This window comes from Nomia melanderi, chromosome 11 (assembly GCF_051020985.1).
Source record: "Nomia melanderi isolate GNS246 chromosome 11, iyNomMela1, whole genome shotgun sequence".
NCBI classification, from domain to species: Eukaryota; Metazoa; Arthropoda; class Insecta; order Hymenoptera; family Halictidae; genus Nomia; species Nomia melanderi.
In genome coordinates this window covers 2,361,442-2,374,527 of record NC_135009.1, presented here as the reverse complement: position 1 = coordinate 2,374,527, position 13,086 = coordinate 2,361,442, and the positions used below count along the sequence as shown (strand labels likewise).

General features: G+C 30.1%; 2 protein-coding genes across 3 annotated transcripts in view; both read right to left on the bottom strand.

Moving 5' to 3' along the window:
• Nca (neurocalcin homolog) overlaps positions 1-13,086 on the bottom strand; it is a 484,597-nt gene that overhangs the window by 200,527 nt on the left and 270,984 nt on the right. The gene's annotated exons all lie outside the window — the stretch shown is intronic.
• LOC143175096 (uncharacterized) overlaps positions 11,204-13,086 on the bottom strand; it is a 272,623-nt gene continuing 270,740 nt past the window's right edge. The window contains 2 exon segments of the mRNA XM_076372218.1: positions 11,204-11,267; positions 12,129-12,179. Of these exon segments, the coding sequence (XP_076228333.1) occupies positions 11,204-11,267; positions 12,129-12,179 (115 nt within the window).

Below are 13,086 nucleotides of genomic sequence, written 5' to 3'. Positions count from 1 at the left end.
AAAAAGTCATGGAAAGGCAGCAGGAACTGCGTGTGCATGCAAAACGAACTATGAAATGAAACTTTCAGTAAAATTCTCATACTGTGGAAATTTATATTATATTTGTTTTAGCAGCTCGGGAGCGGAGAATCTCAGAATAACGGGTAATGAAGTTTTTATACACACAGAACCTAGTTATAGTTTTTTCAGTTATTAGAGGTTTCCTTCGTGAAGAAAAAAAGTGCTTTGTGGTAACATATTTGGGTAATTAACGTATGTAAGTGCTTACATTTTTGTTTTAAAATCCTTGACAAAATTTTGAAGACAGTTTTCTGGTAACAATCTTATTCCTAGCCTCTCTCAGATAACTTGTCCTTTTAACACAGATTTACGGACATTTACTGTACAGTTTGTTCTATCGTTCTTAAAAAAATCTATATTCGCTCATTTTGATCTTAGAAATTAGAGGTGTATAAGTATACAATTAGGATACGTATTTGCGTAACTGCATCAATCAAAATTGCCCCAACCATTTACCAAATAATGTTTATAAAATTCAATATGAGTTAAATTGACTCGTTTCCTACATCTAGTGTTAAATACATGTTATATACATCTGTTATCAAGGTTAGAAGTAGAATTTCTTCAATATTAGAAATATTTTTATTACAGTACTTCAACAAACTAAAAACAATAATGAAAATTGTCACTTTCTTTCAGTTACTTATCGTTTAACAATTTTTTTAAAAGAATTGAATTTATGCTATAGTCACATTTATACTGAATTAAAGTAGCATTGTATAGATAGATTTTTAACTAACAATTGAATCAGGAAACGTGAGGTAAGTCTCTATACATTTGTAATGGCGAGAAATTCCATAACTGTCATAATATACTATGGTAAATAAGCCATTCTAAAAATATTTGTATTACATTAAAAATATATAGTAACAAAGTTAGATCATGTATAACCCATAGTATATCAGACTAATAATAAAGTAATGTTTACTTTATAAAAAAATAAAATATATAGTTTATAATATTCACGCAAAACTTTGACGAAAAATTAATTCTATTACGTGTACATAAACAAATCTTGTCTCAGGTCAGGTACAATTAATTCAGTCTCGTATCCAACTTTCCGGCGTATAACGGTTAAGTATACAAAGTAGATGCACTGATTCATATCTTAAAAAAAAATCCAAAGACTACTGTAAAGGAATGTATCTGAACCTAAACGCTTTAACACTGCCGTTTTCTGTCGGCATTTTAGCTATTTTATTTTCTTCTGTTTCTCTCACCTACTACAATTAACGATTAATGGGATTTAACGATGAACGATTCTGAAGTAGAAATAAACTGCATGGAAATTAAACACAATCATATAGCTGGATTGCGTAAACTGATGTTTATGTTACACATGCGTGAACAAACAGGATAAAGGTCAACGAATGTGTCATGTTTCATCAGGCTTAAGGGAACATGTTATGAATATTCAACCGAAGTTAAAGCTTTCCAATGTTGTGGTGGAAACTTCTCTTGAAAGCATTTACAATTTGATAAAACAATTAAATCATCCTGAACATCAATAGAGGATGATTAATTGATTGATAATGTAAAACATCTTATTAATACTACTTTGTTTTTATTATAATTTTCTTTACCCATTTTGTATAAGAATAATAAGATTTCTTATTCGTCTTGTTATAAGAAATGTTTAGGTATAACTATTTACTGTTTGCAATATTTACAGTACGTTTGATAACCTAAATATACAAAAGTAATTAAATGAGTTCGTATATATAATATAGAGAAAAATACTTATTTCCAATATTTACTACTTATTATAATATTAATATTCGATCAAGTATTTAATTTCATATCTGTATGAAATATTTGCAATAAAATTAATAACTAATTTACTTTTTAGTTTTTATTTCCAAACGAAAGAAAAATTTATTTATTTTACATTCATTCTTTATAGTTTATAGCAAAGCAGATTCTGAGATTTCGATTTGTATAAACTATGAAAGCCAAAGATGAAATTTCCATCCAGCCAAAATCCTGTCGAACACGTTGAAATGTCTACATCAACACTTTCACGAAGACTTTTCGCATCTTCGAATACGGAGGAAACAGTAGAATCGTGCTCAAAATATTAACGAGAAAACTTTCCTCTTTACGACCCACATAACTATCATGTGTTACGTCGACCGGAATACGGAGGGAACTCGTAATGCTACTGGAATAAAAAATCTAGAATAGATCTAACGCCAAGTATTCTTTTTGAACCGGTTCCAAGAGCAACGGAGAAAAAACGAGTGGCATGAGAAAATCACAGCTTACTAACATTTGAGAAAAAGGATTAAACGATTTAGCGCGATTAAAATGATATAATATTTTTTGTAATACTTCTGTTCTTCCATAGGTCTGCACTTAACCCCTTGACCCACAATATCGTGTCAGACTCGTAACGAAAATTTTAAACTGAATTTGGGAAGTTTAAATGTTATTCATCTTTTATAAATATAAATTAAATATTACTTTTCTATTATTAATCGTTAACCTTTGGAATAAACGTAGACATACGATAAGCATCCAAATTTTCTCTCTTCCTAATAAATTAGTAACGATAAAGTACTCATATCGATCATAATTAAGGAATAAATCATAGGGCAAGGGGTTAAGGAGTATAAAAAGATTTTAAAATACATGTTTAAAATAACGATAGACGCAAGTATGAGTATTTTTTTGCAAGTGTAAGGTAACAATAACGTAAATAAATATTTTTTAAACACATACACATATAAATCAATTTTTTTATCATATTGTGTAACAGCGCGCATATATTATTGCATTTATACAAAATTTTATATTACATTTTCTTATGTAAGGGTAGATCTTAAACCAATCAACTTAAAAGGTATTCTTTTCTAATTACAGCTCAAAAAGAAATGCTATTTGTTTAAACCACATGCATCTTTTATGCGAAAAGTTGTAAATTACATACATTATTTAAAAACGTAAACTTTCTTCCACTATATAAAGTATAGGTAATAAAATTTTCTATGTGGGTACAAAATATATTATTATTGTACTCGATGAATAATTGTAACATGTTCTAAACTTTTATGGATGTATGCATGTGAATTTCTAAATTCTTTCGAATATATATAGTATTTATACAGATAAACAATTTTGAGAAAATTGCTATTAAAAATGAAAAAGTTTTTATTAAAACGAACAGTTGTGCTCGTAATTGGTACTTTTTGAAATGTTCAGAATGATGTTCATTTATAAGGGCAGTAACCATTACTCAATAGTTTGCATATCTTTATGATAGAAAATGAAACAGCGCAAGTGTATTACATTCTAAATATTTAACAAGATAATTTTATCTTGAAATTTCTTAATATAAACAAAATTTCTGCACGTTTTTATAAAAGAATATATTTCTTTTTAAAAAGAGTATGGAAATGTGCGGAATTTTATACGTCAATGTCCATGAAGGTAGATATCTACGAAAGCATTTTTGCAGCTACCGCTTTCATAGACTACGCCAGTGGAATCAATCCTATCATAAAGGAAAATCCCATTAAGCGCCGAAACGGGAAAAAATATTTGTTTTTTTTTAATGATTGCCGGGAAAATAACTTGTAACAATGAATCTGGTCTATTCTGTATAATTTCCTCTCCGAGAGGCGTGTAACCTACTTACTTTCTGGGGCGTCTCTCTATAAAACAGTTCTTTATTCATTGAAAAATGCGAGAACTCAGCGAAGTAATTTCTAAAAACGAAAAAGTTTTTTTCGCATGTATTGTAGTTTTTTCAATATGTAGGTTATGATCGCAACGATGATACCAGCAGGCATGTAGCGATTATTTCTGCCAAAGTATCAACAACATAGAATTAATTTCTTTTCATGTTGTGTTTATAATGGAGATAAACGACTTTAAAATGTACCACGCGCATATGTATTCAATCACTAATAAGTTAGAGTTTACAGTAAATAATCATAGCAGCAATTGTACCTTACTACGTAAATTGTTGTTGTTACTATATCATATTTTCTATGTTATATTGAAAAATAACCCATTCCGCGATACTATCTGCAATGTATTTTCTTTCTTTTTTATATATTTATAAAATATTTGGCACGAATACTAAAATATTTTCATTACTAAAACAACGATGAAAATCTGATTACCAGTCCTTTTTATTATAATTGTTTTTATTACAGGTCATATTATATTTGAGAAATAATATTTCACGAAAAATTGTTATTATATTCTTGTTGCTTTAAAATAATAATATCCTGAAAATCTTTGAAATTGTTCTATAGTGAAATTTATATTTATCATTTTCTACAAATAACGAAACGAAATTTAAAACTATTCTTATCTATTTTTTCGTTAGTATTCATGAAGTTAACAATGAGAACTTTCTTTTCTCATTTTCATGTAAATAGTTCATTGTAAAATGCGTACTATTTTTCTGTGTACTACTTTCTTTGTTTCAAAATTTTCTTTCCATTTCATACTGTACTTAATAGTTCAATGAATTTTGAACATAAATTGTTCGCTGTTTTATAAATGTTATCGATGAAAAAATGTTATTTGTTTATCTTAATTACTTTGACGCAAATTAAAAAATATGAGGAAGACTGTTACAAGTAAAAGTAATGAGGTTTAGTTCGTCTTTACTTCCCATCTTAAAATAATGTGAAAATTTTTCATAAAAGTGTACCAGTCAGAAAAATCGTAGCAACATTTTAACAAGTAATTTATTTCAAAATTAATACAATCTGTCTGAAATCATGCGTATAAGTTGATTAACATGCATGAGTTAGCGTTGAAGGTTTCAAAAAGTCTCATTGAATTCAGAAACAACATGCGAAAATGTATTCTTCTGTTAAAGGACTCAAGTTTCTTGAAGGGCAATAGAAGTATCACGATAGAAATATTGCAAATTTTGGGAAAAATTAAAATGATGAGCATTTTTTAAGTTGTTTGTTAATATATTTGAACAAAGATTAGTCTTTAATTGTTGACAGAAACTCATATTTCAATAATTATATAACGACCATGAACTCTATTAGCCTTTCAAGTTCTTCCATAACGTAAACTTAAATATTTGCCAATATTTTCTACTGTGACACGATTTTATAATTAGATTTTATTTTAGCTGAGGTCTTTTAAAAATTGTCTAAACATGTTAAAATATTTATATTGCAAAAGTACAGACTACTTATATAGAAAAATATAAACCTTATAGAAGTATGTATTGCTGTTTCAGTTAAAATACGAATAACTTCAAAATTTTTTAATTTAATTTCTTATTTGAAAATTAGAGATCTCAAAAATTATGCGTGATGTGAACAAACAGATTTTAGATACATTTTCATGATTCGAAAATTTACCATAATTAATTTTTTTAGTGATTATTGCAATATAAAATTTATATTGAACTATGCACGTTAGAAAAGATAGTATCGAAGTATTACATGTAGAAATAGCAAATGTTTCGTATTCAATTCTAATTATAAAGTAAAAGGTTACTTAATTAACACTGGGTTTTGCGGGATTTCTTATTGAATTTATTAGTATTATAATTTCTATTTATATTGTTTAGTGCTACATTTTACTTCTAAATTTTCCAGTGCAAGTTATTCTTTTTTGTTTTGCATACAATGTTGCATAATTTCTACTATTATATTATTTGCATTTAGTAACCACTTGCATCACAGGTACCTATGTACAAATAAGTAAATATATCTGCGTATAACAAACTGAATCCCTTACTTTCCATTTAAGTTGTATGTGACGTGAATTATTAAACCAACGACGCAACGTAAAGACAGCCGTGTCACCGCGTGATACTTGCATATCCCCAATTTCACGCTTGATGGTATATATTCACATAAAATATTCTAGGTCATATTATATCTCAAATTTTTATGATCATAAATAAATTTATTTTCATTCTATTACTTCGTCATTCGTAAAACGAAGATTTTTTTATATTTATTTACTAATTTTATTAAAAGTTTAAAATTTTCTTGTCTTTGGGTCTTATGAACAAATGCCAATAAATTGTGGAGTTTTATACGTTTTTGAAAAATATGAAACTATAAAATTACATAGAATGCATATAATCCAAAACGTATATAGAATCTTCAAGATGTCGTACTATTCATCAACAATATATATTAGGAAAAACCATTTTTTAGCCGTTATATTTTCCTAATTATATTATTAAGAATTGGAATTTGTATAATGACCCGCAGTCTCATTATTATGACAATGACGAACTAACAATTCTGTCCATGTAACATTCCGTGTTTACATTCAGTAATGTCTTCGGTGTTAAATAGTGTTTACATTGCGTTAAAGTCAAAAACGACGAAAAGCTAAATATTTAAAATTATCATATAAAAATATTATGTAATGCGTGTTTTAAATTTGTCTCGATGTCCTCTACGATATGGTAAAAAAATGTGTTTCTATTTATAAAACCCAAGGTGACCTCAATTTCGCAATGAAAACAAACTGTTTTTGACATTTTTTTTACTGATACCTATTGTATATTCTGTATCTTGTAACTCTTGTTTCAAATTTTTTTTTGTCAGATAGCTGCAAGTGGGTGAAAAATTGTGCGTAATACCCTACATATAAAATTTAATGTCAACTGAAAAATTTAATCTTCAAATATCGAAAAAGCTGATTTAAAAATCTGTGTCAATAGTGAATTTAATACTCAATGAAGCTATATAATTATTCATTATACAATTTTAATAATATTTTTTCAGGGAATGAAATTCTTAAAATTCTAATAATAAACGTATGTACATTGCTCTCGTAACAAATTAAAAATTTCTTGTATTTACTCTCTAAGTCATCATTCGTTGTCTACTTTGAATGGAATTAACGAATTCTATACTTACGAAAATTCGAAAAATATAACATTAACGATAAGGATATAATAATGAATGAAATACTGGATAATTGCAGCAATATTATAAATTAGATGTAAATACCTGTAATTTTTAATAATATATATTCAAATTGTTTTCTTATTGAACTGGCAAGGAACACTTATTTTCACACGTGTGAATAATCGTCACGATCAAAGCAGGTTGTACTTTTTAATGCACTCGCGCAAATCAATTTCGTGATGTTAGGTGGGCATGGTGACAGCAGAAATTCACCGATTAAAATCCTATTTACGATGTATCCTATAACATTGCATTAATATCATGCCACGATATTTAATCACGTATGAACTAGTAAAAGTAGCAGTATTTCTCACAATAAAATTGTATAATTTTGACATGTCCAATATTTATCGACAAATCAATCCAATTATTCTGTTCATCGAGTGTGACATCATTCTTACTGACATTCAGTTACTCAGGCACATGAGAATATTTGAAAAACATTGTCCGTTAATAAAAAATGAAACGTTGTTTAAAGACATAGGATAAAAGGGAAAAGAACGCATTTTCATTGATTAGGTAACATTTTCAATCGACAAAACGAAAAAAACTTCCATATATGTTTAGGAAGTTATAGAAAATAAATCTAGTTTAGAATTTTTTTGTATGGTTAAAAAGCAAGACATTTTTGTAGTTACCGTCTTTCCAATGAAAGTCCGCATTTTGTTAACTAACTCTACAGTTAAAGCCACAAAATGTTTTCTCTTTGTAAAACACCCTGCATCTTCTTCGATTATTCGTATAGTTGGATAATATATTTTATATATTTAATGAACATTAAAGTTGGAATTATCAGATGGGTGTAATTTTCATTATCATAAATCTTGACTCATATTATAGTAGAGCTAAAACTTTGAACAATATCTTTTTTCATAAATTTCGTATTAATAGACATTCAGCTTCAATATCAGTAAAAATAATTTTGGAAAACTTAAAACTCGTCGTTCTATAAGCCAAAATCTGAAAAGTGAGAAATATTAGATTCGCTCCAAATTGCCGGAGCTTGACGTATGGTCAGTTCATTGGAGTTAACTCTTGTTATTGTATCTTTCATTTTTTCTGGGCTCCGTGATCTCTGATTTGTCTTTCTGTACGTCTATATATAAATAGTCATGACATTTATAGTCATAGATATAAAAAACTGAGGGAAAACAGAAATCCGATTCATCCCACCGGATTTGATCCGAATAGCCCCCTTTCCAAGAATTTCGAAGCGAATACGATAAAAGAACAAAATACAATATAATAATCTAAAGTACATTAAATACTGAATTTAAACGCCTTAGAAACTAATAACAATAAACACATTTGAATTTCCAAGCTTAGTTTACCATTTTAAATGTGAAATTCCAACTACGTATTTTGGACTAGCCCCAAATTTTTTACGTTCGCGCGTGTTCGCTCCGATTCTAACACGTATTGGTGGCGATCAACGGTTTGAAACAATTGAAACTGTACTGAATTAACTGCAGGAAAGGTGTATAAAATAATATAGGCGATGGGCATGCTCATTTCTATAACAATATAACAAACATGGCCAATATTCTTATTTTTATCCGAGTCGCCCCGTAGTTGTATTCACCTCGGTCTCCTCTACATTAAATTGGAATATATTCAATTTAAAAACTGTATACTAGTTGCTCATACATAGAAATGGACAAATATTTTTATGAATAACCGTAGTTCCATCTAGCTAGCTTAGCTATGCGTTGTTAGACTCGAAAATCGTACACTTATTGAAGGGATACCGTAGTAAGTACATATACCAACACGTTCTAACACAAGATGACGAATTGAGGTTGCAGATACAATATACAATATTCTGCCTGTATCGCGCCTTACAGTCAACGAAATTATAGAGAATAGGAACCACTATACTGGGGTCGATTTATTGCCTCGCGGCTCGCTTCAATTTTCTTCTCCCTCATTGAATCATCACCAACTTCATCTCTCCCTTTCTCCCTCCTTATCTCACTCAACCCTCACCATCGACCATTATCTTTCTCATTCTCCTTTCTCCGCTATCTCTATTACGATTAAACTCAAAACAGGGATTGTGGTGGGGATGGTGTTGCAATTATAGGGAAGTCGGCAAGGCGTGATTATAGGGAGGGAATTCTGTCACGATACCGCACCATGAAAAGGGCGTAGATGTCATGGTCAAACGCCTTCAGGCGAAGCTTCTACGAAAAGCTCAACGAATTTAAACGTGAAATGTCTCACGAACACGTAACCATATGCGTTTAAATACATACGTTGAGTTGATTTATTCATTAACGCGTTGACTACCGCACGGTTTCACAGAGAAAAATACACAAAATGGAAAAAAATAGAATATGAAATCATTTGATTGAATTGCAATATTATTATTGCACGTTCATCCAGCTGAATATCATCGCATTAGGTAGCATTATTTATAATATAGAAATATTTTCAAATAATTGTCGTTTCATTGAATGAAATAGACTAATTCGATTTGGTTACGAAGAAATAATACAAAAATAAAATGTATATAGATAAAATTTATACAAATTAACAGACAGACAAGTTAAGAAGTTAACTACAATTCGTTACATCTGATAATAGAAATGGGTTTGAAGAAAACGTTTAGCTGGTGATTTGTAAATCTTGTGAATACATTAATTTTAATACTGATCTTAACGTACCAGTTAAAATAGCTAGTTTTAATTTTATGCTTCAATTACTCATACCATAAATCTGTCATATATCAAATATAAATGTCTATTTCAAATATAAACAGCTTCGTTTACATCATTCAGTGGATATCGAAAGCTTAAAAAGATATGCTCTTTAAATTTTTGTAAGAAGTACATATCACTCGTACCGATTACTGTATAATTCTAGCGTTAATATATTAATTTCGATCGTCATTAATCTTTCATATCCTTTGCACGATGTTAGATCTAAGATATTTTCTTTCGAGGAAAGATTTACTAGAATCAAACGTGCCCTTTTCAAATATGTATAATTCCCAAACTAGAATGCAATAAATACAATGAGACAAGAAGTGCTATCTAATGATTAGTAAATACATGAAGTCTTTCTGCAGGGTGTTTCAAAAACATGTCACGACTATTACGCCGTGATTCTACACCTTTATTTGATGGAAAAGGATGTGAGAAAGTGCTCTCAAAATTCATTCAGTTCTTCAAGTGAAGAGTTAAAATTTTGTATTCCTACATCGTGTTCAACTCATTGCAGCAGTAAATAGTCTGAATGAAACCGTCGATCAAAAAAGAAAAGTTTGCTTACAAGTTGCTGTTGAATTTCCCATGGGAGAATACAGGATCGCAATATCTAGTGTCCTTTTTTGTTACACGAATGTCGTTTAGTTGAGATACTGAGTGCACTGACTGCTTTTATTTATTGTGCAATATGACAAAATGTAACCTGGCTTGACACGGGCCGAAGTCCTATGATGTCAAGTTCGGTGAACCATCGTATAACAGAAAAGGACAGTGGATATTGTGGTCCTTTTCTCGTCGATGGAAATTTCAACAGCAATTCGCAAGCAAACTTTTCATTTCTAAAAAGATTGTAACCCCTTTTTTCAAAGTCAGAATGAGCTTTGCAAGCATTTGTTTACATCCTTTTCCATCAAATGAAACGTGTAGAATCACGGTGTGATGGTCGTGACATATATTTTTAAAACACCCTATACATATACAAACCCATTACAAAAACTTGCAAAGATTGATTAACGTTCAATATCAAATCAATTTCTGTTTACTTGTGAAAAATTACTCGCCCGAAGGCAAAAAGAAGATGATCAATTTCTTGGCAGAAGTACAATGCTCATGCTTCTTCCTCTACTCCTCAAGAGTACTCTTACATGGTCATGTATTTACTCTTATATGGTTAAAAGTGCTCTTGTACGTACTATCATTGAAATAGCGTGTTCCTTAATAAATTGATTTATGAATGTCTTCCAATTCAGACATTGAAAAATTGTTAAATAATAACGAACTAATAACAGTAATGAAAGTGTTACAATAACAGTTATTTACAGGGATAAATACTGAGAAGTATAAAACTTAAGGGGGGACACCACCTACAGACGTCCTAAACATAGGTAAACTATAGGAATTCTTCTGTTAATAACTATTAAGTGAAAACTTCTAATTTTTTCGGAATTTATAATTGTGACCTATGCTTTATAATTACATTTTTTCTAAGCAAAAATGGAATCATCTTAGAAAATGATGTAGTTATTTCCTAGCATCAATCCCTTTTCGTAAAACATTCATTGCTGGCGGACTCGATTGCAAACAACTGAAACATCCGAAAACAAAAATTCTTGTGAATTTATAAATAGAAATATATTATGTAAAATGCAGAGCAGGGATTTTTTTGAAATTTTAATCATTATGGAAATGACAAACATTTGAATTATAAAAACTTGTTTTTACCCCAAAAGATTAGCTTCAAATGTTTATAAAGAATTAAGTAAATGTGTTTTCGAAAAAATCATATGCAGCATTGTAGAGTATTGTATGTAGAATATTTTCTTCAAATTTCAAGAAAATTGGACGTGTAGTTTCAGAAATTTCTTGTCCTCCAGTATGAAAAACATGGTTTCGAAAAAACCGTGAAAGAAGTTTTAAGGTATTCTTTTATTTATAAGAGCGAGAATTTGCTGAAGTGTTATTTTCCGTAAATTATTCCAAGTCAGTATTTCAGTTCCTTTACCTCGAAGAGACTATTTGTAATTTCTTTCTGGGTTGTTTGTTAGTAGTTTCCAAATGTTTTTTTTTTAATTTTCGTCTAATTTTGTTGAACCATTCTTTAGTCGTCGATCATTCGTATACATTGCTATAACTTCATGGAATGTTTGTATTTGAAAAATCTTTTTACTAATATGTTCACTATACTTGATGTATCAAGAAAATTAAGAAAGAAAAAAAATCGATTTCTTTTATCCACGTAGGTGGCGTTCCCCCTTAACGAATGTTAGTTGTCAGATATGACGTATTGATAGAAAGAAATTGATGCATCTAAAAGGACTACGAGCCGAATTTGTCAGGATGGAAGGAGGCACGCTTCCGTTCGCATGGAATTTCGACAATAATACATTATTCGTTAGTAGAATCATACGGTAATTAATAAATACTGTAAACGAAAGATTCTTCTTACCTATGTACTGTCCCAGATGCTAATTTTCGATCAATGCACGACACGTTAAACCTACACAAAGGAAAAGTAGCAATGAACATTTTTTCTGATTGAAAACCAAAGTTTTACAATCAATTTACGGTTGAATTAATTTTCAACCATTTACAATAAGACAAGTAGATACTTGGTCGTGTACGCTGTCCAGGCAATATTAGTGGACGTGGCATAATACTTTCACACGCCGAATTAACCTTGTGTGAAATGGATGTGATGAAAAAAGGCTTCTCCTTTTCTCGTTCGAAAGTGGACTGTATTTGTTGAATATTGAGTGAAAGGAATGTGTATGTGTATACAAAGTTACAGTGTGTGTGTGTTGTCCAGTGAGTACAGCGTGATTGTTATGAACTTGTGATGTATGTCTGTCTGTCTCGTCTCTCAATGTCTCTCTCTATATATAAAAATGCTGAGATAGGGCGGTGTCCTTAGTGACAAATCAGAAGGCTAAAACGCTCGGGGTGTTGCTAGTTATATTTTTTTAACCTACGTCCACATTACTAGTAGTGGAGGTAGGGGGTACATTGTCCCTTCTGACCTGCAAAGGTACCGGTGGCTGTGGGCTCGGGATTTAGGTCGTTGAGCTGCCGTTTTTTTATGATATGTATCTTTACCAAATAAACTGTGCCGGAACAATACTAATTATATAGAAACAATTAAATGTAAACTGAAATACAGCATCTAGGCTGTAATCCTTTTTTCAAATTTGTATGCCCGGGGATATATTTTATATGTCGATAGAAACACATATAAAGAGCATTTTACACGAAAATAAACGGTTGAGAAAATTCAACTGAATTAATTCATGTAAATATTTTAATGAGTATACATTTATGTTCGTGTGGGATGGATTGCTCCAACCATGGATTCAGTGACGTGCGTTTCTGAGTCGTTTCTTTTCTGCTGCGCCTGTGCGATTTTTTTG